General features: G+C 39.3%; 1 protein-coding gene across 1 annotated transcript; it reads right to left on the reverse strand.

The window, feature by feature from the left end:
* Positions 1 to 7,701: 7,701 nt before the first annotated feature.
* On the reverse strand, positions 7,702 to 21,496 carry LOC131312560 (E3 ubiquitin-protein ligase KEG-like). The gene is made up of 16 exons (XM_058340405.1): positions 20,519 to 21,496; positions 17,233 to 17,592; positions 16,928 to 17,158; positions 16,564 to 16,689; positions 16,125 to 16,461; positions 15,878 to 16,035; positions 14,170 to 14,327; positions 13,662 to 13,783; positions 13,411 to 13,545; positions 12,513 to 12,637; positions 12,290 to 12,394; positions 11,960 to 12,193; positions 11,291 to 11,624; positions 11,009 to 11,197; positions 10,587 to 10,895; positions 7,702 to 9,396 (listed from the first exon to the last, which is right to left on the reverse strand). Exons 1-16 carry the CDS (start codon positions 21,226 to 21,228, stop codon positions 8,164 to 8,166), a joined length of 4,866 nt encoding a protein of 1,621 aa, XP_058196388.1. The 5' UTR covers positions 21,229 to 21,496; the 3' UTR covers positions 7,702 to 8,163.
* Between the last annotated feature and the right edge of the window lie 925 nt (positions 21,497 to 22,421).

Here is a 22,421-nt window from a genome sequence, read left to right on the forward strand (position 1 = left end):
GACAACCGGATGTCGGTATCAATGAAAGAATAGCTCTAAAAATTCTAACAATTCATAGCTCTAAAAATAAATATGATTCAACTAATCATATCAAGATATCCGATAAATCTGACTTTTTTAAAACGGTTAATTTACACATCTTGGTCAATAAAAGAAACGATTTGGTTCGTTAAATAGGATTGGGATGAGTCTCATGCTATGTCACATAAGAGGTCGTCACTTGGGAGGATCATTTCTTGGTTTTGTTGAATCTAGTAAAATTATGACATTTTCAAAATTACGATACAAGAAAGTCATGAGATATACGTGTTACTAGTATTCGTATTACTACACACAAAATTATTCTGAATATTTTTGTTATTTGAAATAAAGAAGCCAAAAGATTCCATCAGGTTATATACAATTTATTTACTAGATTTTGCTTGTAAGAAAACTCGGATCCGTTGTAAGTTAAATCCTTATTATACTAATATAGAATAAAAGGTTTATGTTACATACGTACGCATCAACCAAATTTAGTATAATTATATAAATCGTAGCCTAATACACATCATCATTTTTTATGCACACTAAGGCCCCGTTTTGCTAAGGTTCTTATTTTTAAAATATTAACTTTTCGCTTTACGAAACAAGTCATTCTCATATATCACCAAAAATTAAAAACTGAGTAGTTATTTAAAAAATAAATACTTATTTCCCTTCACAGAACGCGGCCTGGCCTAACTTTATCTCAGTACACCTTCCAACCCATAAATTCCTTGCTATGATTTTAGTTTTTTTGCAATTCACAATTTAAAAACAATCTACAAATTTCTTCTTGTCATGAGCAGGGGCAGAGCTAGAACTTTTTATTTGTGGGCCCAAAAACTGGAACTAGGTGCAGCCTAATTTTTATTGCATATTGAAAGAAATAATAAAATTATAAGTAATATTTAAAGTCGATGCAGATAAATAAATGTAATTTTATTATTTGACCCCCGACTACTTTTCATAAGTTGAGATGAGTATTTTAGAGAGAGAGAAGCTCTCGGCTTAGAGAGAGAATATCGGTTTGCAATTTTGCATCATTTGGAATGTTATTGACTTGGGAAGAAAGGAGAACGCTTGGCATTTGTATCATGTCCAGTGTTAGAAGCCAGTTAAGACAATTTTTTTTTAAAAAAAATTGAGGGTCAAAAATACAAGTTTTTGGGCATAATTTATGCTCCCTCCGTTCCAAATTACTTGCCCCTTTTAGAAAACCGTGCAAAAAATAATGTGTTTATGAGATTTGTTTTTGAAAAAAATTTGCATCAATTTTTTCTTCTCGATGAGATATGTAAATTGGTGAAACTTTTTTTTGAAGAAAAGTTCATGCTTATATATTATTTTCTGAGTGCAAAACGCACGGCTCCCCCAAAAGAGTGTCAACTGGCGCAAAGTAAGCGGCGTCAACTGACCGCTTGTCTCTAATCAATACATCTACCTTCCCTTAGGAGAAAAGCTTTAGCAAGAAAGGAGAGGGTTCAACAAAACCGATCAAAAAATTCTCTTACGACATAAATTTTTATTGAGACTGAGTCAACTCGAATATAAGAAAATTTATTTATGTGTGAGAATAACCACATAGTACATGTAGCACATAAGAGTTAAATAAATCCAATCAATGTAAAATCTTATTTATGTATGTTCATTTCTTATTTTGCGAAACAATGATTATATATATATATATATAAGTGTTCTTCTAACAGTTGGGAGATTTTATTTTAGGTTGATCGATTTGTTATAATTAGTCAACCTCGTGTAACATTAAGTAGTATCTCATCCCTTCGGAGGATTTTCTATCATTAAATTTGTTCATATGTTTTGTCAACAATATCGACATAAAATCTTTGAAACCACGTATGTTCCCTTTTACGCGGTCTCTATGTCTCTCTCTACTCGACAACCATCACATACCTCAATTCATGAATTTTTAAATTAGTGTAATTTCCACTGAAAATAATATGTGCCTAATAATTCAAGCTCAACATTTTTCTTATAACTTGATCACTGAAAAATTCATCTTATCGAACAATTTAAACAAAAAATTCATCGGTGTTCCACACTTGTACATGAGGAATTTTATCAGAAAAAACATCATTGCTTTGGTGTTTCTAAGGTCACATATTTATTAAGAAAGTTATGCTTGAATGTGCCTAATATAACCACCCTGAAAGTAAAATATTGCAACCGGATGGCTGCGATGGCGCCGTTAGCTAGGGTTAGAACATGCGAATAAATGTGAGGGCATTGAAACAAACGTACGTAAATCTAGTGTATCTGCTTAGAAAGAGGGCGTTGAATTGAGACAATAATTGATGTGCATTTAGAAGATTCAAATGAATGCTAATTTCATAATTAATGAAAACCTTGGGAAAAAATTCCTAAACCTTTGAATGCATAACCGAGCTTTCATTATTGTCAATTAAGGCCTTTGTGCTCATCATTCCGTCATCAATTCTTGCGTTGCCCTCAAATTCCGCTAAAAAAAAAACTCGAAGGACAAAGGAATGCTAATTAATTTCTTAAAAGAAAATCTTGAAAAAGAACTCCTAAACCTTTGAACTCAATTAGGCACATCGTGTTTTTCATTCGATCCTCAATTCTTACAATGGCTTCAAATTCCGTGAAAAACTCAAAGGAAGATTGACGGGATCACCCATGCCTAATTGTGTTTATAAATCATTCCGTTTTTAATTCTTACAATGGCCTCAAATTCCTTCAAAAACTCAAAGGAAGATTGACGGGGCCGCCCCTTGCCTGGCATTGATCTGGTCATAGCTGATGAACTTGATTTTGACTTAACAGAGATTAGTATAATTAGGATAGGATTAGGAAAGGACAGGGCTGTGTAAAGCATATTTTGACTAACACTTAAAACAAATGAGTCCTGAATCCATTAAAACGTCACTCGTGAGCTCAGCCAGGATTCAGCATTATCAGCTTTAATTACACAGTAAACCCCTAGCAGTAAATTTAATGACAAAACACCCCATACAAATTGGCTTCGTCTTCCCTAGATGCTGAAGACCATGGACAGATTCCAGGTATTTTAACTTCTTTTTTTTTTTCCAAAAGTAGAAAGCTTGTATCGATAAATGCCTAGCGGCACTTATAAAATGGAGATCATTATAAAGAATTTGGACGAAGTCAAAATAATCGTCTAACAAATAAAAATGAGTAAATCACAAGGCAATTGATATATTTCATCCTAACCCAGACATGGCCTGACGTAAACACTTTTAAACTACCTAACATCTAATTAGGAGTCTCAAACGAGAAAAAGTGCAAAGTTAAGGATAAAGACACAAAATACCAGACGATTAGATGCACTCCAATCAAGGATGAATGCACCAATGAACTTTCAAGAACTACAGATCTGCCAAGCCGCCACGAGTTGCCCCGCTAAAGATATCGTGTATGGATAGAACGCTGAAGCACAGATATCGTTGTGAATCAACCTTGATTGAAAGAACTCAATCCGTAGACAAAATTCGTCCAAAGACGAAACTAAATTCTCGTAAAACGAGAGACAAAACTCAACGAGAGACAAAACTCTCACGGATCAAACAACAAGTCGTTGATCAGGAGAGACAAAAGAAAAAAAGGAAAAAGCAAAGAAAGTGAGTCGTAATAGTATCATCGTCTTCCCCTCCCACCGCCGCATACGGGTATAGAACCCACGAGAGAGAGGGGAAGGGAGAAGAGGAGTTGTGGTGGCTAGGGTTGAGAGGGATAGGGTCGGCAATTTTTTTCAAAAAGCCTAACATTATCACGTTGAGATAAGTTGAATCTGGACAAAGCAGCCCAACACCAGAGGATTTTTAACGTTGAGTGGACGAATAGATCCGCACAATCTTACGACGGATTAATTTTTTCACAAAATCGGATAATTTGTCTCGTTTCCATAGTATTCTCCATATCATCAAGTTTCAAAACGAACTGTGAATTCTATAAAAACTCCACTTTAGTTCCAGAGTTACTTCTAACCACTGTTTTGCTTGGTTTATAAGATTTTGATGCACGATTCCACTTATGGGATCATGGTGGATCTCATTTTACGTCACATGAAGAATCACGCAGAGGATCATCAGTATATCTATTCACTTGATTTTATACAATTTTTTTAATAACACTGTTAGTCAATAGTACCATAGTTAGGTCTTATTTTAAGTCACATGAAGGCTCACACTAAAGGAACACAATCTCTCTTTAGTGGTATTCTAGCTAGTCTTAAGCGCAAAATAAACTCTTACACTACTAACTAGAGGCATTCAAAAAAAAAAAAAAAGCTAACTACGATGAATGCTAAATCTCTTCAATTTATGGAACCGCGGTGGAACCTATTTTACATATGCGATGAATCACCACATTCTCGATTCACGTACAGTGTGACCAGAATGGACGATCATTAATGCAAGTTGAACTCTTATTACACTTATAATTAACTATTACAAATGCTAAGGATCCTTCTGAATTCTTTTGTATAAAAAATTTGTCTCCTTTATATAATGTACACCACATCATCAAAATCCCAACAAAAATAGGTAGCTCTATAAAATTGGTCACTCAAGTCTGAGTTTTATTTTTCAGTAAGTCCATTTTTGTTTTGTCTAACTTTGATTTAAGTTGCCAATCAATGGGATGGTGGTAGGTCCTATTTTACTTTGCATGAAGGATCATACGACAGCCCACAATCTCGATTAAGTAGCAATGCGGCTATTAATATTATGGGTGCTCTTAAATATAGAATGAACTCTTACGCTAACAAATTATAAAAAATTGTTGGGAAGTCCACTATAGCATATTTGTAACCCATTAAATCCACTTCTAAATTTCATAACCCCTCTAGTCCACTAATTAGGTTTTGATGAGGCCTTAAGTCCAATTCAATTAAAAAAGGAATTAGTTCAGGACCAAAATACCCTTACCTTTAAAAACTGTTAATCTGATATATCTCACTCCTATAAAATCTCCCATATTCCATTCCTATAAAATCTCTCATATTCACGTTGTTCCCATATCCAAAAGGGAAACAGAGTCCAAACGAGAGAGAGAGAGAGAGAGAAGATTACCCTTTCCATGCAAATCCCATATTTTTAGCCCATTATCCGTTATACGTTTGAAATCACAGTAGTTACGTTGGAATAAAGCGACAGAAGATTCTCCTTTTCTGATACACTGTATATAATGTAATTGTACATATATAACGTTATATACTCGTTTATCAGTTCTCATTTAACGTGCGATACTTACATTTTACGTTATATACTCATTCATCGGCTCGCATTTAACGTTATATGAGTTTTTGAAATCTTTTTTTATTATAATACAAGAACATATAACATTCCACGTTTACATCTGAACGTACATATATTAATATAAAATGATATATGTTCTATAATTTTTTTGGAGTTTCGCTGCACAAAAACTCCCATATAACATTATATTTTTACTTTATTGAATTGGTCCGCGCAGCGGCCTCAATGACTTGCTTCGAGTAACAATATATGTTCTTTTTTTGTTGGGAGGTACACAAGTCAGCAGCTTTCATATAATGTTACATGTTCTATTTTTTTGGAGTTTCACAGCATAGAAACTCACATCTAACGTTATATGTTTTACTTTATTGAATTGGTCCGCGCAGCGGCTTCATTGACTAACTTCTGATAACCGTATATAAATAATCTTATATATGTTTACAATGCAAAATAAACAAAGAACTTTATATGTGTATTATTTTGCCACATAAATAAATACACACAAAAAAACGTAATAAGTGTGACAAAAAATAAACATATAGCCTTATAACATTATATATGAGATTCTGTCCTTTCTAACTCTAAAAAAAATGGGAAAAAAAAGAAGAGGAGATCTTGTAATTTCTTTCCCTTTGTCGCCGTCGCCTTCTTCACGGTCGATTTCACATGTAACTTAATACTCTTCACTCCTTGAACAACTGCACAAATAATAAGTCAGTAAGGCCGCTGCGCGGACCAATTCAATAAAGTAGAACATATAATGATCAGAGTTTGATATAATCATACCTACTCGCAATCAAAACCCTAACTTATATATTATTAACTGTTCAATTGTGCTTTGCTAATGAGTTCCTATATATACCTTGAACTGGACTCAGTTACCAACATTGATATAACCATATATAACCCTATATATTTGTTGAACAGAACATCATATATAATGTCTCACGAGATAGTAGATCGTATATAACGTTATATAAATCAGAAACTATATATACATATATGCAAAAGTGACAGAACATCATATATAATGTCTCACGAGACAATATATTGTATATAACGTTATATAAATTAGAAACTATATATACATATATGTAAAAGCAACAGAACATCATATAAAATGTCTTACGAGACAGTAGATCATATATAATGTTATATAAATCAGAAACTATATATACATATATGCAAAAGTGACGAAGGGCAACGATCGACGACGAAGGACGACGGCGAGGAGGAGTGCGATCGACGACGAAGGAAGTCTGGGGCGTGGGTTGATCTCTGTTTTTCGTCCGTTGATCTCGTTGTTGGAGTGACGACGGCAATCGAGTGCTTGACGACGGCGACGGAGACAATGCCGGTATTCGAGTGCTTCTCGCCGATCGAGGACGACGAAGAAGGGCTGACGCCGAAGAAGCCCGACGAGGACCAAGATTGCCGACTACCAAGAAAGCGACGACAAAGAAATTCGTCTGTGGTTTCTAATGGAAAATCGTTTGGATTTTGTTAGTCTGGGTTTTGTTCTTCTGGAAAAGGGGGGAGGGGGGGGGTAGGGGGGGGGAGGGGGGAGGTGGGATGGGTTTTATAATTGAGGAATCTGAGAAAAAAAGGGGAAGGGAGGAAAAAAGGGAGAAAAAAAGGGGAATGGAGGAAAAAGGGGAGAAAAAAACGGGAATGGAGGAAAAAAGGGAGAAAAAAACGGGAATGGAGGAAAAAATGGGATAAAAGATTTTTTGAAAGCAGGGGTATATTAGACTAACCAGGGTTATTATATCTTTACTAATAGGTTAGTGGACTTAGGGGGTTATAGAATTTAGAAATGGACTTAGTGGGTTTGGAAAGTGGTATAGTGGACCTGGGAAAAATTCTCCCAACAAATTACCTATGACAAATGCTGAGGATCCTTTAGTTCGAGGTGCGTATAAACTGATCCAGGACACCCTGCACTACTCAAAAAAAAAGAAAAGATATATGCATGCGAGGGCGCTCGCCACTTTAGTGGGAGTGTTATTTACATGATTAGACCGTGGCGACGAATTCCAATTTCTGCCTAAATCAATTTCTCACATGATGTTCTTGTGTACCTTCATTTTTGATATACAAAACTGAACAACTAATATGTAATGTCTTGCAAAGAACTTAAAACCCATGATATGGACTCACATTTACAGTCATCAACAAGAGTGGCAGAAGTTCACGGGTTTTTTTTTTTTTATAAACTTGGCAGATGTTCAAGTTTGAAGTGGGAAAAGGCACTTTTTTTTTGTGTGCGCATAAAAGAAGCTTGATTCTCGCAACTCAAATCCGCACCACGGTAATGCAAGGGATTGGAAAATTCTGTAGGGCAGTGCGCCCTACAAGGGTTGTAGTGCAACACACAGAAAGTATGGGACATGCCACCCCTCCAGTCACAACCTCGCACTTTCAATCTACTAATATCATCTTTCAAATTCTGATCATAAATCAAAACATCCACTAGTTTCAGTTGTGATATTGAATGGATAATAGGGTCCTCAAGTACAATCTGGCAATCTAACTGGGGGAAAAGAAAAGGAAAGACACTATATCTTATTCCTGCCCGATGTTCACCTTGGAAGTCCATAATTACCGGTACACGCAAAAACTCAACAATAAATACATCCTACCCGTATAAGATTCGCTAAAATAAAGAACAAAAGAAAATACAGGCCCCTATATTTTGCATCGAAGACTCAAGAAATCGCTATACGTACGACTGAACGAGCATGGAAGAGAGAGATCCAATCCCTCATAGCTCCTCTAACAAACTTCCACTCTGTATCTTATAGTATAGGCACAAATTAGTATATCTGGGAAAGGGGGAAACACAGCATACACATAGAAGCACAAAGATCGAAGGAGTCCCTCAAGAAGTGGCATTTGAGGAGCTATGGTCAAGAACAATATCAGCAGGATCTCCGATCCATGGCCGCCCTTCCCTCCATTTAAACTTGATTCTTAGCTTTCCGTTTGCATCCACTCCAACCACACGGCCCTTACTCGCTGGTGTCTCCATCCCCCATCCCCACCTAGGGCTTATCAGTCGCTCTCTGAATCTCACCCCATCACCAATCTCGAAACCTCTCACCTTTTCCATCTCACTTTCTTTGCACACCCAAAGCCGGTCCAAAAAACAAAATGCAACCCAAAGCTCTCCTTCCTCCATCCGGTAAACCACCCCAATACTCTCCCTAGTCACCTCTCCCCAATGATGAACTGGTGTCGTCACATGTGACTTAACTTTTACCCAGTCTCCAACTTGCAGATTCTTTTCCTCTACCAAATTCACTTCTGATGGATCAAGCATCCAAGTCTTCGAACCAGATGGGGTGTATATCCTTAGTTTTCCATCCACGTCTATCGATGTTATCTTACCAATGCTGTTGTGGCTATGCCCTGACCACCCAAATCTCGGTTGCTCCACAGAACATTTGACTTGAACCTTTTGACCGATTAGAAGCCTATTCGCTCTTTCAAGATCAGTAGTTGGCCCTACCCATAACTCCGACTCCCCGCAAAATCCAAGAAGGATTGTGCCGTCCCATTCATCTCCTTGATATCCTAATCCTTGGACAACTCCAATACTGCCTGGACCAAAGGATTTCCACCTGCCAGCATGATCTTTCAATTTTACCCATTCTCCAACCTCAAAGATCTTTTCCACCTCAAGATCGGCTGGATCTCCTCTCCACAAACCCGGTAAACCAAAAAAGGAGATCTTAATTTCCCCGTTAGAATTTATACCTACAATAACCCCTCTGGAGATGGGGCTGGCACCTCTCCAACCCCATCTTGGCTCCACAAGTCCCGAACGAAACCGAACGTACTGCCCCGTTTGGAAGCGTTCGATTTTTTCAATATCCTCATGGTGGACATCCCACCTTCCTTTACGAAAACAACATGCCAACTCTGGATTGAAGATGTCATGCACACTGTGCACAACTGCGAATATGTCTTTTCCAGCCGAGTTCCCTTCATGATTTGGCCTGTTTCCCAGATACTGGTTCACCCGAACCCAATCGCCAACCACGAACCCTGGGAGTCGTTCTGCATCACTCGGAGCAACTTTCCACATGCTAACTCTGCCGGCCACGGTCACCTACATCAAGGACAAAATGAAAATTATGACTAGTGAGAGTTCCAAGAATTAAAGTCTCAAAGCCAAGATCTGCTAACATAAATAATCGACAATGCTCAGAGCCAGAAGCACGAATACAACTACCAACCCGAACACGTGTGAGACACGCCCAAATGTGTCAAAATTGCTCATTGTAGTTTTTGTTTTTGATCAGACACAATGAGGACACACTATGACACCTTATGAGAAGCAAGGAAACGTTAGGAGGTTAGAGAGCAACTTTACCAAGTTTGGGGAGCGTAGATGTATCATTAATAATGCCGAGTTTTTGATGTTTTAATATCATCATGAATTTACAGTTCCGGTAACCGGCGATTTGATAGAGACATTGTTTCTTTTTTCGTTTTTTCCTGTATCTGTTACATGTAACAGAATATATGACTTTTTTTTAACATTGAACGTGTTCCTAACGTCTGTGTTCCAAATTTTAGCAAAATGACATGTCCGTGTCACTTCCATGGGCCCTGTCTTTAAATCTGTGTTTCCAGCGGTGACTCATAAATTTTCGTCAAGGTATTTATCACCCATACCTTGCAAACACAATATAATTTAGACTTCCGCTTGGCAAGTTTCAGGGTTTAGGGTTCAGACTTTAGGGCATATTTTGAAGTTACTACATAGTTGCCCATTCTTCCAATTCTCTTTATACGCAAGCAAGCATCATTTCATTGATCTCTCATTCAGGGATACTTGGAAAAAAATAGCATGGTTACCTTCTAAAATAGTGGGCCGAGTGGATTATAATGAGAGAAGAGTTAGATGAGCTATCAAATTATTATGCGGTAGGACTACAAACATATGTAACGTACACTGTTGAAATCAAATTCTTGTTTGGATAATGACGTGGTTTCTATGTGCCACGGAACAAGAATAGGGCCCTAGAAAATTTGAATACTTTGACAAACAAAAACTATGGGCGACTAACCCACCAGTGTAGCCAGCGATTTAAGGCCGAAGCTTGTGGGTGGTTGCACCTATCAAGGTTTACCTTGCAATGTGGGTCCTAAGCGGCCCTGGAGAGGGTTCCTTGCTACCCCCCAAAAATTAACTGTGCGTGAAAACTGATAAACCAAACATTTACAAACCATCCGCACACCCATGCCAAATCAAATCAAACAAAACAGAAAGAATCATAAGATGAAGATGCTTACGTTCAGGGTCCCATCCATATCAATCCTTGCAATTTTCCCGAAGGTAGCTGGAGTCTCATTTGACCATCCAAGCTGTGGCTGCAACACAGACGGCATCATACGAATCTCTTGTCCCACTTCAAAGGGTGATGATACCTTCTCCATGTCTGTCACGGAGCAAGTGAAAGGCTTGCTCCTGAAGCCGAATGCAACGCCCATGTCACCAACATCATCCAAGCTGTGGATTATGCCAATACTAAGCCGGGTGACATCATCCCATCCATATTTAGGGGAGGGCAGCGAAGCTCTCATATGAACCCAGTCACCAACCTGGATTTTTTTCAAAAAAAGGATAAAAAGTACATGTTGCATGCAATAGTCACTATCCACATATGTTTCTTTAAAGAAATAAGGTGCCTGCAGAGTTCAATATGGAGATCTACCTTGAAATCCTCCAACTTTTCCATGTCTGAAGGATCAGCCTCCCATGGTACAGCACGATTTGCTATTTCAATTATCAAACGACCATTACTCTCAATATCAATTATGCTTCCAACACTATGATGCGTCTCACCACCCCAACCAAATCTGGGTTCTGCAACAGATCGCTTCACACATACCTTGTCTCCTATCTGGAAACTCACATGATATAAATGCTAAGGAAAAATGAGAAAAGGGACAACGGGCAACAAAAAACAAAACTGCAAACAAATACATTTTCCCACCCTGAAAGGCACAGCGGATTCAACCTCCTCCGGTTCACAGAGCCACAGATTAGACAAATAGCTGAATTCCAACAAAAGGCTATAGTCAGGTCTGATGCAGCTTACTACCCCAATGCTTCCGGGAGTGACAGCTCCAAGCCCATACTTTGTGGCTGTCAAATTAGAGCGAACCTTAACCCAGTCACCAACTTTAAATTCTTCAACTCTTTGAATTTCTGCAGGATCGGCTTGCCATCCCCTTGATGCATGATTAAATCCAATACGTACAATACCATCATCGTCAACACAAAGAACAGTCCCGACACTGTCAAGCGGTAGACCTCTCAAAGCATACCTGATTAACAGAACATCATTACCAGCCTTTATTTTTGCACAACCTCAAAACTTGTGGTTCATAATTAAAAATCTAGAAGACAAAAAAAAGGCCAGTGACATTGAAGCTACATCTACAGCTGGGTAAATTATGTCGTGTTCTGAAGAGGAAAACAGCATTATAGGAATCAGCTATTGAGAGTTTATCATCTTCACGAAAAAAATTCAAATATCGAAATCAACACACCTATGCCAACAGAATTAAAACTAACAACCTAAGATTTAAAGCCAATGTAGACTTTATTATCCAACACCGAGTTCTTGATCCAGCACAGAGAGAGAGAGAGAGAGAGAGACCTTGGCTCTTTAACAGAAGCCTTAAGTCGCACAAGCTGTCCCCTGTCCAAAGGGATCGTTTTAATAACCTCATTTGCCAACAGATGAGCCATTCCAGAGCAAAATGATACGACAAGATTGTCATTTTCGAGGACTCTCTGTACAAAACCAACACTTCCATGCTTTGCACCTTGCCACCCATGTGTAGGAGAGATAACAGTTCTTCTGAATTTCACCCAGTCCCCAATTTCGAAACTAGTAACCATTCAAAAGTATAAATGAATAAGTCTATTGCTATAAAGAATCAATGATAGCAAAATACAAAATAATGACAATAACTGCAGTCCTCACACTGTCGGAGAAAGATGAATTCCTTTATCCATGAGCGCTTCCACTAGATCTTCTGAAATCCATTCACGTGGTAGGGCTTCCAACAGGTCACACAACGTCTTACCACTGTATGACATCATGACATTATAAATAAACCGTATCATTGCAACTCACCCATAAGGTCTTGTAGTAATTTCAAATAGTATACTATATATGAAACCAGTAATCCACTTAGTAAGCTTGCCTATGATTTACTGCTTCAATAGCTGCAGCTGGATATTTCATCATCAAAACAATGCATTCAAGACTTTCCCGTATGAACTTCGCTGCATCAGCAGCTATATGGAAAGCATTGTCACCATCATCATCCTGATCACATCGTATAAATAGTTAATAGCGTATATCTTGCTGTTCTAGGTATCAAAGAGAAAAAGCACTGTAAAGAAAACAGTACAGGTCAAAATTAAATCACCAAAAAAGATCTTCTCCAAGTAAATGGAAGGGCACCTATTGTTCTTTTCCAATTTTATTTTGTTGAGGGAAACGGGAAAGGCAACAAAATTAATTGCAACCTAAAGCTATAAATATATACACCAAAAAAGAAAAGAAAAAAACGAAGACGAAAATCAAGGTTCACAAACTTTCAATGAGAAACTTCAAAATAAAAATAACAACTAAAGCTTCAGCCAGTAATTGGGGGTTAACAAATTATTCATCCAAAAAAAAACTGGCAACAAGAGATATATATCCTGAAGAATACCAATAATTTGTGGCTATGATCTGATTTGAGTAACTGACTAGTCCCTATGTGGGACCCTTTGTTTACTTTTTAGACAGCATCCACAATCAAAGACAGAAGGGTAGAATTAGAGATGCAAATAATTAAATGAGACGCTTCCAAAACAATTCAGTAATGTAGTACGTCAGTTATAATGTTGAACACCAATAGTATTTCCCTGAAGTATGTGATTGTTAATTAGTGACTGAGCAAATAAAAGACATGGAGGACATTCAAACAACGCAATTCAGTATTAGTAAGTACTTACGTAGAAGAGAGAACTCATGGAGGACATTCAAACACCGCAAGTCAGTATCAGTAAGAACTTGCGTAGAAGAGAGAACTCATAAACAAAGGAACCAACCTGCAGATTACAATCCGCTCCAGCAGCTAAAAGCAATTCAACACATGGAATTGCACCTTTGGCCAGTGCAAGATGAAGAGGAATTGTATGGTGCATGTTCCTTATATTGACATCAACCCCAGCATCAAGAATAATCTAACCCAAAACAAAAAATATAAACCATCATATTCTGCTAAGAATATGGATACAATGCCCAGACGGTTTTCATTGTAGTCAAGCTATATGAAAACAAAAGAAATCACTAGACTCGCCTTAACCATTTCAACATCATTAGCCATGGCTGCTGTATGCAAAGCGGTTCGCCAATTTTGAGCATCTTGTGCCTCTGGATTTGCACCAGCTTCAAGCAATATTTTTACCAGCTCCCTGCTGTCTACAAATTATAACAATAGTGATGCCTTAGATTTCAATAGGTGTAACCTTTAACAAGACATAAAAAGATGAACAATACATGCAAACAACCAAAAAATTCTCATTTTCATTAGCAATGGACAAGTTCGTATAAAATTCTCATTTTCATTAGCAATACACTACTTTTCGGCTCTCTTTTGTTTGTATCAAGTCCAAAATCAACTCCAAAGAAACATAGAAAATTAACTTTGAGATAAATTACACCATGTCATCCACAGTGGAATCTTAAAACAAGGAATACCAATTTATTAACCCAAATTGATTCAGTTCTGCAGAGTTGTCGATGCGAAAAGAACATGTGTACATACGCATATGTAACAAATATATGTTAAAACAAACGTCTTTTACCAGTCTCACGATCCTTCTTTAGGGAAGCTGCCATACACAACGCAGTTCCAGCTGGACTTGGTACATCAATTGCTTCAGTGATCTCCTCAGCAGTCGCCACTTCCACCCACCTTTGGACAACACTGATGTTGAATGTTTCTATACACAAGTGCAGAGGTCTGCAATAGCAAATGGGGAACACATGTTCAGAGGCTGCAACTTCTAACAAACTTTGGAAAACAACAGTGATCATCTATCTATCTACACAGTGCAGAGGAGGCCTCCAATACGAGAAGGGCGAAAACATGCCAAACAGAGTGGATAAACCAACATAAGAGCAACAGAAACACACTCCCTTCGAACCGTCTAATGCTATAGTAACTAGCATTGAACTCCAGATACAGTCCCATTATAATAGAAAATTTGATGTAACTGTAATTTTACTCAGATAGATATATGGAGTCGAGAATTTTTCTTCCTGCTATTCCTTATTTCAGTAGGAGAGAAGGGGATACGGGTGTTAGATAGCTTGATATACATTGTTGGGCCCATTTCCTAACAGCTTAAGCTTTGGGGACATTTGGTAACTTAATATTGTTTGAGAGCTCTCTGGTTGGGAGAGGTTTTGGGTTCAAATCTCTCTATTTGCACTTTGTTCCCCATGTGCATTATGTTTCTCCCCCTTCAATTCTTACGTACTATATAAGGATACATGCATCTCCACTTGCAAGACAGGGTTGCACGTGCGGAAGGGTGTTAGATAGCTTGATATAAATTGGTGGGCCCATTTCTTAACACCATAAGCTTTCGGACAGTTTGTAACTTAAAAGGGGGAGGACTAGTTGAAAAGCCCAGCCCACACTACTCCTTAAAACCCAGGTGTTAAAGAAGAGGGAAACTGTGACCTTACAATCAGTACAAATGGGGCATGTCCAGGCGATGTGGGACACATTCCAACACACCCTCCTGGACCATAACACATGGCAACAGAACAACGGTCCACCAAACAAAGACTCAACCAAGCTTTGATACCAAGTTGAAAAGCCAGCCCACACTATGTACTCCTTAAAACCCAGGTGTTAATAAGAGGGAAACTGGGGCTTTATAACCAGATGGGGCATGTCCAGGCGATGTGGGACACATTCCAACAGAACTTGTATAGCTATTCATATCGTGGTCATTATCTATTTGGGAGTCATGGACCACATACTCTAGCACAACAGTGTGGATAGGAAGAAAATGTGGAAATGTTGGAGCTTGTCTCCAAATGGACGCTCAACCATGATCAATGGTGCATTTGGGTGGAGAAAAATGGAAGTTTATTCCAAAACTTAATGAGCCAGTCCATTAAAAAGTAGGAAGATTTTTCCTTCCCATGACACTTTGTTGGACTTCAATGTGGATAATTTTGCTTTTATACAAGAGCATGGCTAATGCCCCTGCACCTTGTAGCGGAAGAGACCCATTTTGTTAAACAACGAAGGGGAAAGTATAACTGTTGGTAATTGTTTTAGCAACATCCTGCATTTTATCACCACCGGGACCATTTTTAGAATTACATTCCTCCCATAAACAGATAGCTATGGTAGCTTGTCCAATCACACAATGCTGTAAGGAGAAAAAATGCATGGCAACTCGAAGATTCATATCTACAGCATACAGGAAAGTCAACGAACACGGATTTGTAATTCAAAATAATTGAGCTCCCACAATCAAAGAAATATCTTACGTCTCTTGTTTTGAATTACGGACACCCATTAATCTGCTGCCACCATTTTCCATTATTGCAATAGCACATTCAGTGAATTTCTTGGAAAGGGCTACATGTAGTATAGAGTCATTACGATCATCCAACGTATAAGGATCAGCTCCGGCTAATAGTATCTCCTGTGGTCATGGAAGAGAAGTTTCACATTAAATATAAAATAAACAGTGAATGACACAAACCAAAAATGGTAAAACAGTTGGCAACTCACACGCATGCAATCTGGGTGGCCATAGTATGCACAGACGTGAGCAACAGATGGACCACAGCCCTCCCTCAACCGATATATGACACTCGAAGACTTTCTGATGAGAGCACGGACACAATCTGGGGATCCGGCTGCTAACGCGAATACAATTGGAGGATTCCCATCTCTATCTGGGACATCAACATCTGCAAAACTGTATTCCAAGATGGCATCAAGTATCTCCGGAAAACCCCGTCTACAAGCCAAGTGCAGAGCAGTTTGACCATCACTGTTATGTACTTCGAAGAGAGAAATAATGGAGCTGCTATCGCTTCCTGAAGCAGTCCTAGCAAGAAGATCTCTACATGCACAGACAGAAAGAATGACAACGAAAATGATAAAAGGGTCTCACATAAAAAAATTGTACAGCAGCAAACAGGGTGCAACTGTAGAAAATACTGACCTAACACCACTCAGATCCCTTTCAGAAACAAGTTGATGCAGATAGTTGGACCTAACCTGGAAAGAATCCAACACAGATGTCGGGGACAGTTCCTTTCTATCTATTCGGGTACATTTGGCAAGTTCTCTGGATTCATAAGACACAAACGTTCCTATGTCAAGACAACTTGGTGTTTTCAATGTACACATGAGATATTCAAAAAGGAGTCACGCTAACAGTTCAAGATATAAAAATCAGCTGTGCAATTGGCAATAACGAAACATGGAGAAAATTTGTGCACCCTCACTCTCGTTGGTCGAAAGGAATGGGGCCCATGGAATAAATACACTTTGGTGCTAGAGCAGAGGGTAGAAGAATTTCTTACTTCTTAGGACTTTCTGGAGGGCTATGAGGGATCCCTTGCAGATGGCGTAGGAATATAGCAAGCATTGCATGAAAGGTTGGTCTCTTTGTTGCCTTGAACTGTAGGCAGTCACCAATCATCTTCCATAACTCTGTAGGAATACCAACTCCTACAACACTTGCATACTGAGGAGGCAGCCTCCGATCCTTAACAACAGCACGGTAAATTTCCTCTGCACTTAAACCAGCCCACCTGCAGAAAAAAGTAATCTAAGTAGGACAATTGTTGATCTATGATAACTTCAAAGAGAATTTCTCGCTACATACGGGATTGACCCAGTGCACATTTCAACCAGAGCACAACCAAAACTCCAGGCATCTGACTCAGCAGATAAAGCAACAGCATCATCCCGGAACAAGTGCAATGACTTCTTTAATGGCTCCCATGCCTCTGGGGCTGTAGAATGCGGACTCAACAACATGCAATCCATACACCAATGCCCTTTTGCCGCATCAAGTTCCCGAATTTTTCGGCAAGAGGGTTTCTTCAAAATCATCGGGAGACCGTAATCAGACACCACAGCACAGCCACTTTGCTCTAAAAGAAAATTGGATGGTTTCAAATTCATACACACAACTCCAGCTGCATGTAATTCAGCAACCCCACGTGCAATGGCTGCCCCAAATCTGCAGCAAGGAACATTAAAAGGAACACATAACCAAGAAAATTGTTCAACGAACTATCAAAGAAAATTGTGAATTGAAAACAATTCATTAGTCCACATGGTCCTGCTTCGAGTTTTATTTTTACACATCTGGTTCCATTGCCCGGAAAAAGGAAGAGGGTGGTGAGTTAGGTAGCCTGACAGCTAGCACGGAAAAGACGCATCATCTGATTGGGACAAAAGGCTTAGTTTGGTTTGGTTCAGAAACAAAGTCCTACCAAACGGGTCCAAGGGAGGTACAAAATGTACTTGACAAAACTGTAAAATTGAACGGATAGAAACTGTTCTTGTGTGCAGAAAATACCTTTGAAATGAAGGAGAATGAGCACTACTTTTATCATCTCGTGTATTCTCCCGTCACGTGAATATTTATATCCTTGCCTCTTTTCAACATACAACAAAACTCAAAATTATATGACTGGACACAAATGAGAGGTTTTGCGTAGAAGCTTCACACACAACTTTCATCCAATTGCTAATTACAAGCAACAATAGGCCTCCAACAATAATTCCGACCCATGCTGCTATGTCAATGTAACACACAGAGATGTGCAGTCTTTTACGCCATAAGACTATAACTCTATAAGAGACCCAGAAAAATAGGGTGAAGTTTCTAGAAGTACAAAATTAAAAGAATCTTACATACACTAGAAAAAAGAGGAAAAGGGTGCCCTTGTCTTAATCCTCAAGAGAGAAAAACTTCAAGGGGACAATTCGCCAAATTTGAACTCCTCACAAAGGCGACTCCATGTCCTTCGTTATGCGCGGGCAATCATTGTCTCTAACGCACAGGGTAAGCAATCCTGATTGACACGATCACAAGCCTTTTTTGGTACCACCTGACACTCTACAATGAAATCTCGATCACAAACTCATTGGTCACTAGGGCTGCATCCAAGATATGTCTACCACCTCCAAAAGCACTTCACACATCAGATACTACCCTCCTCCCCACAAACATTCTCAAACTATATTCCAGAAAGTTCTCCTCCAAAATATAACACAATGTCAAAAACCTGATAGAACAACACTTTTGAACTCCATAGCACCACATTTCTTCAGACCTAGGGGAATAAAAGAGGTATTATTAACGCTCTTCTCAGCAGTTCGTGCAATTAGGCACATCTTTAACTGGAGGCAGATGTACGCCCTTTGAATGCCCGAATTGGCATATTCTTATGGAATTCAGAAATTGGCGATTGTGATTTTTTTTGTTCACTGGTTATACTCTTGAGCCTTGCGGATTTTGTATTGTGCAATAGCATCTCCACATGTGGCCTTGTTATTTCAACCCACACCCCCCCCCCCCCCCGGCAAACCCACACACGCACGCACGCACTATATTAAATTATTAATTACGTGTACTGTTTTACATGGAGAATGAAGTTCCTACTTTTCCGCCCATGTATAGCTGTAGGTAGAGTCTATGCACGCCTAGGAGTGGCAAACTGATAGAACCACATTTCGAGCATGTCTAGTGAATGTTTCCTACACTGTAGTAATGGAAGAAAACAAGACTTATTGTCATTTCATAGTAAAGGCCAACAAACCTATCTTGATTTGTGGAACTCAAATATTGGCTAATGGCAACATTGAGAAACATACACTTGAGCCTTAATGGCTACCAGTGAGCAAATTCAATTGTCTTTCTTCTTATCGTCCTCGCCAATAGTCACAGCCTCACAACTTTGTAGAACATGCAAAGTATATCTATTGAAGATTTCTAGCTTTTCTGTATCGTTCCAATTTTATCGGATGTCCCCGAAGGGACAAAGATTTCTAGCTTCTCTATCACCAGCTTCTGTGATTTTACAGGCCCCATTAGATGGTCCTCCAAATATAGCACTAGATTTTGGTGTTCTCTCTTTACCAATTTATTAGTCTGCCAGAGCAAGAAGTAACTTCATAGATATCCTACCTGCCACAGAGCCATCAGATTCGAGAGGTTCTTGTTTAAAAACTTATTCGTTGACCTCCCTTAAATATTCATGGTATGTTTAGATTTAATCTCACCGATTCAGCATTTTAGAAAATTCAGTATCCATAAATTAGTTACATAACACTAACATGCACCGTCGTGAATCGTGATAAACAAAAGTCCTTTCTTCAAGAATTCCTGTTTATGCGGGTCATTGAGCAGAAAGTTTTACGAGGAAACATTTTCTTTTCAAAATACTTCACATTGAAACAAACAGGGGGCAAAATCCAATAGTTTCTATCCCTGCTTTATTGAACCACAAAATTCACTGCAATGGCTGAATTACAAGAGTACCACAATTAAAAGTGCCCCAATGACTAAGGATACACTTTGTTACGCATACAAAAGAAATATGTCGTACAAAGCATGAAGATAACAATGGTCAACGTAGTTCCAATATAGGTTATACAAATCATATCAAGGCTTTGAATTCCAAACACACAATCAAAGCTTATCCTTTCAAGGGTTCAAATTGTTATATATACATTGTTGGGTCCATTTTCTCATAGCTTAAGCTTTTGAGACAATTCATAACTTAACATGGAGAGATAATTTAGCACTCAGGCTCCTTTTCCACCACAAATTGTCTTGGGCGGGCCTACACACTTGTCTTGGGCCCCACACATTTGGTGAGGTGAAAAAGGGGACTGGGGCACACTGAATAATTTGTCCTACATCAATTTTTCCTACATCCGAGCTAAGGTGAGGAGAGGTCTTGGTTCAAGTCACTCTTCTTGCATTTGTTGTCCATTCCATTGCAATATGCATGGATGTTTGCGTTTCTATGTGCAAGATGAGGTTGCATGTGAGGGAGAGTGTTAGATTGGGCCCATTTCCTAATCGCTTGAGCTTTTGAGACAACTGGTACCATAATTCACAACATAAGTGTTTCGCATGAAGGAAGAAATACCTAAGTATCTGCTTGAGGGTAAGCCGCCCTTCATTCCTCTGCATCTCCACCTGCACAGACCCATAACCTTTATCCATAACAAGACACAAATGCCCATCCACCACCATCGCCCCATGAAACCCACACACATTCCTACACCACATCGACGCCCGCCGCAGCCTCTCCAGCTCTCCCAGCACCCAATCCACATCCATCTCCTCCCCAATCTTCACCCTCTTCACCGCCACCTGGCGCCCGGCCCCACCGCCACCCACCACCCCCTTCCACACCTCCACTCCCACCCTCCTCCCATCACTCAATTTCTGCACCAGCCTCAAGTTCCCCTGCCTCGAGACGTCGAGGCAGGGGAACTTGGTCTTCCTAATTAGGGTTTCGTCCTGGTTACCTCTAGTTTCGTCTTCCTCGTCGCTGGCGTCGGAGTCGGTGACATCGGCTGTGACATCAGCGGCGGGGTGGGAGAGGAGGGGGAGGAGGGAGAAGTTCTTGGGGAGGGAGGAGACGGAGTTGCCGACGGAGGAGACGTGGCGGCACTCGGGGCAGGGGAGGGCGGTGGGAGGGGAGGAGGAGGTGAAGATTCGGATGAGGCAGTCCTTGCAGAAGCAGTGACCGCATTGGAGGACGAGAGGGGCTTTTTGGTCCTCGTCGTAGTTGCCGTGGCAGATCCAGCAGCTTAGGGCCGCCGTCAGCGTCTTCTTCCCCTTCGTGTTCATTTCCTCTCCCTCACACACACTCTCTCTCTCTATACATCTGTACTAGCTCTTTCTATGTGTATCGCTATCTAACTCTGCAACTATGAAAAATGGACTCGTTGTCAAAGGTGTTGGTGGACTGATCGAAGGTGAGGGGAGGAGAGAGAGTGAGTACGCGGAGGAAGAATTGGGAAGGAGAGAGAGAGAGAGAGATGGTGGTGGGGGTTTGGACTTTGGAGGTGACTCGAGATTTCGACTGGAATTTACTGCGCCGTGCGATTTTGACTATACTGGCAATCGATCCATTGGGAAAACTTCATTGCCCTCCCTCAGTTTTCTGACACATGCCCATCCGTCCCATTTGCTCATTATTCTTTTTGTTTTTTTTATTTTAATTGTCTATATTTTGCAATTTATATCAGTTTTTGTAATTTCGAAAACCTTGTAGTTGACTAGTATTGTCTGGTATTGATTAGTACCGTCCAGTATTGGAAGAAAAATAAATAGATTTTGTACATAGTCCGGTACTGTTCGGTGTTGATTGTGTGCAGCCGATACCGATCGATGTTTGAAAAAAACAAAATTAAAGGGTTAAAGTATCAGATTTTGGTCATACCAATACTTTCCGGTCGGTACGGTACGAAATTCAAAATCTTGCTTTCAAGTGGTACTAGTGCTAGGACTACCGAGACGAGTACGTAGCCAACCAACCCCATAGATTTAGGGCGCGGCTTCGAGATTTTTATTCAACGGTGCCAAAAATATACGTAATATGTAAATGAGGAAAAGCTCTGGGCAAAACAAATAAACTCTAAACTTCTTATTTTTATCAAAAACTTAATAGTTTATTAACCATCGGAAAACGATGTACAATGATTAAAGGGACCCAAAGCACATTAACATTACAACATGGTGCAAACATCTCAACTATGCTAACACCCTCACATCCCGAAAATCACATGTGAAAAATGAATATTGAGATTCCCTTTTCTTTTTTTTTTTACCAATCTATTTTTCAAGTTTCAAAATTTATAGGAGAACGATTTTGGTTTGTTGGGCTACGGAGTATTATTTAGTTACTCAATTTAATTAGGCTTTCAAATAGTTTACAACTTTACTATCACCATACATTCAGAAGCACTTGTAGTATTTACCACCTATTAACTTACACACACTCGCAAACAAATAAACAACTCACATTGTGAACGCAAACA

The sequence above is a fragment of the Rhododendron vialii genome, chromosome 13a (assembly GCF_030253575.1).
Source record: "Rhododendron vialii isolate Sample 1 chromosome 13a, ASM3025357v1".
NCBI classification, from domain to species: domain Eukaryota; kingdom Viridiplantae; phylum Streptophyta; class Magnoliopsida; order Ericales; family Ericaceae; genus Rhododendron; species Rhododendron vialii.

Bases quoted from the DNA above. Each gene is read 5' to 3' on its own strand.
- LOC131312560 (XM_058340405.1), bottom strand. From the start codon at position 21,228: ATGAACACGAAGGGGAAGAAGACGCTGACGGCGGCCCTAAGCTGCTGG. The intron at 16,462-16,563 runs GTCAGTATTTTC...CTGTGCATGTAG, and splicing joins AGGGATCTGAGTGGTGTTAG to AGATCTTCTTGCTAGGACTG. The intron at 13,546-13,661 runs GCGAGTCTAGTG...GTTTTGGGTTAG, and splicing joins ATGATGTTGAAATGGTTAAG to ATTATTCTTGATGCTGGGGT.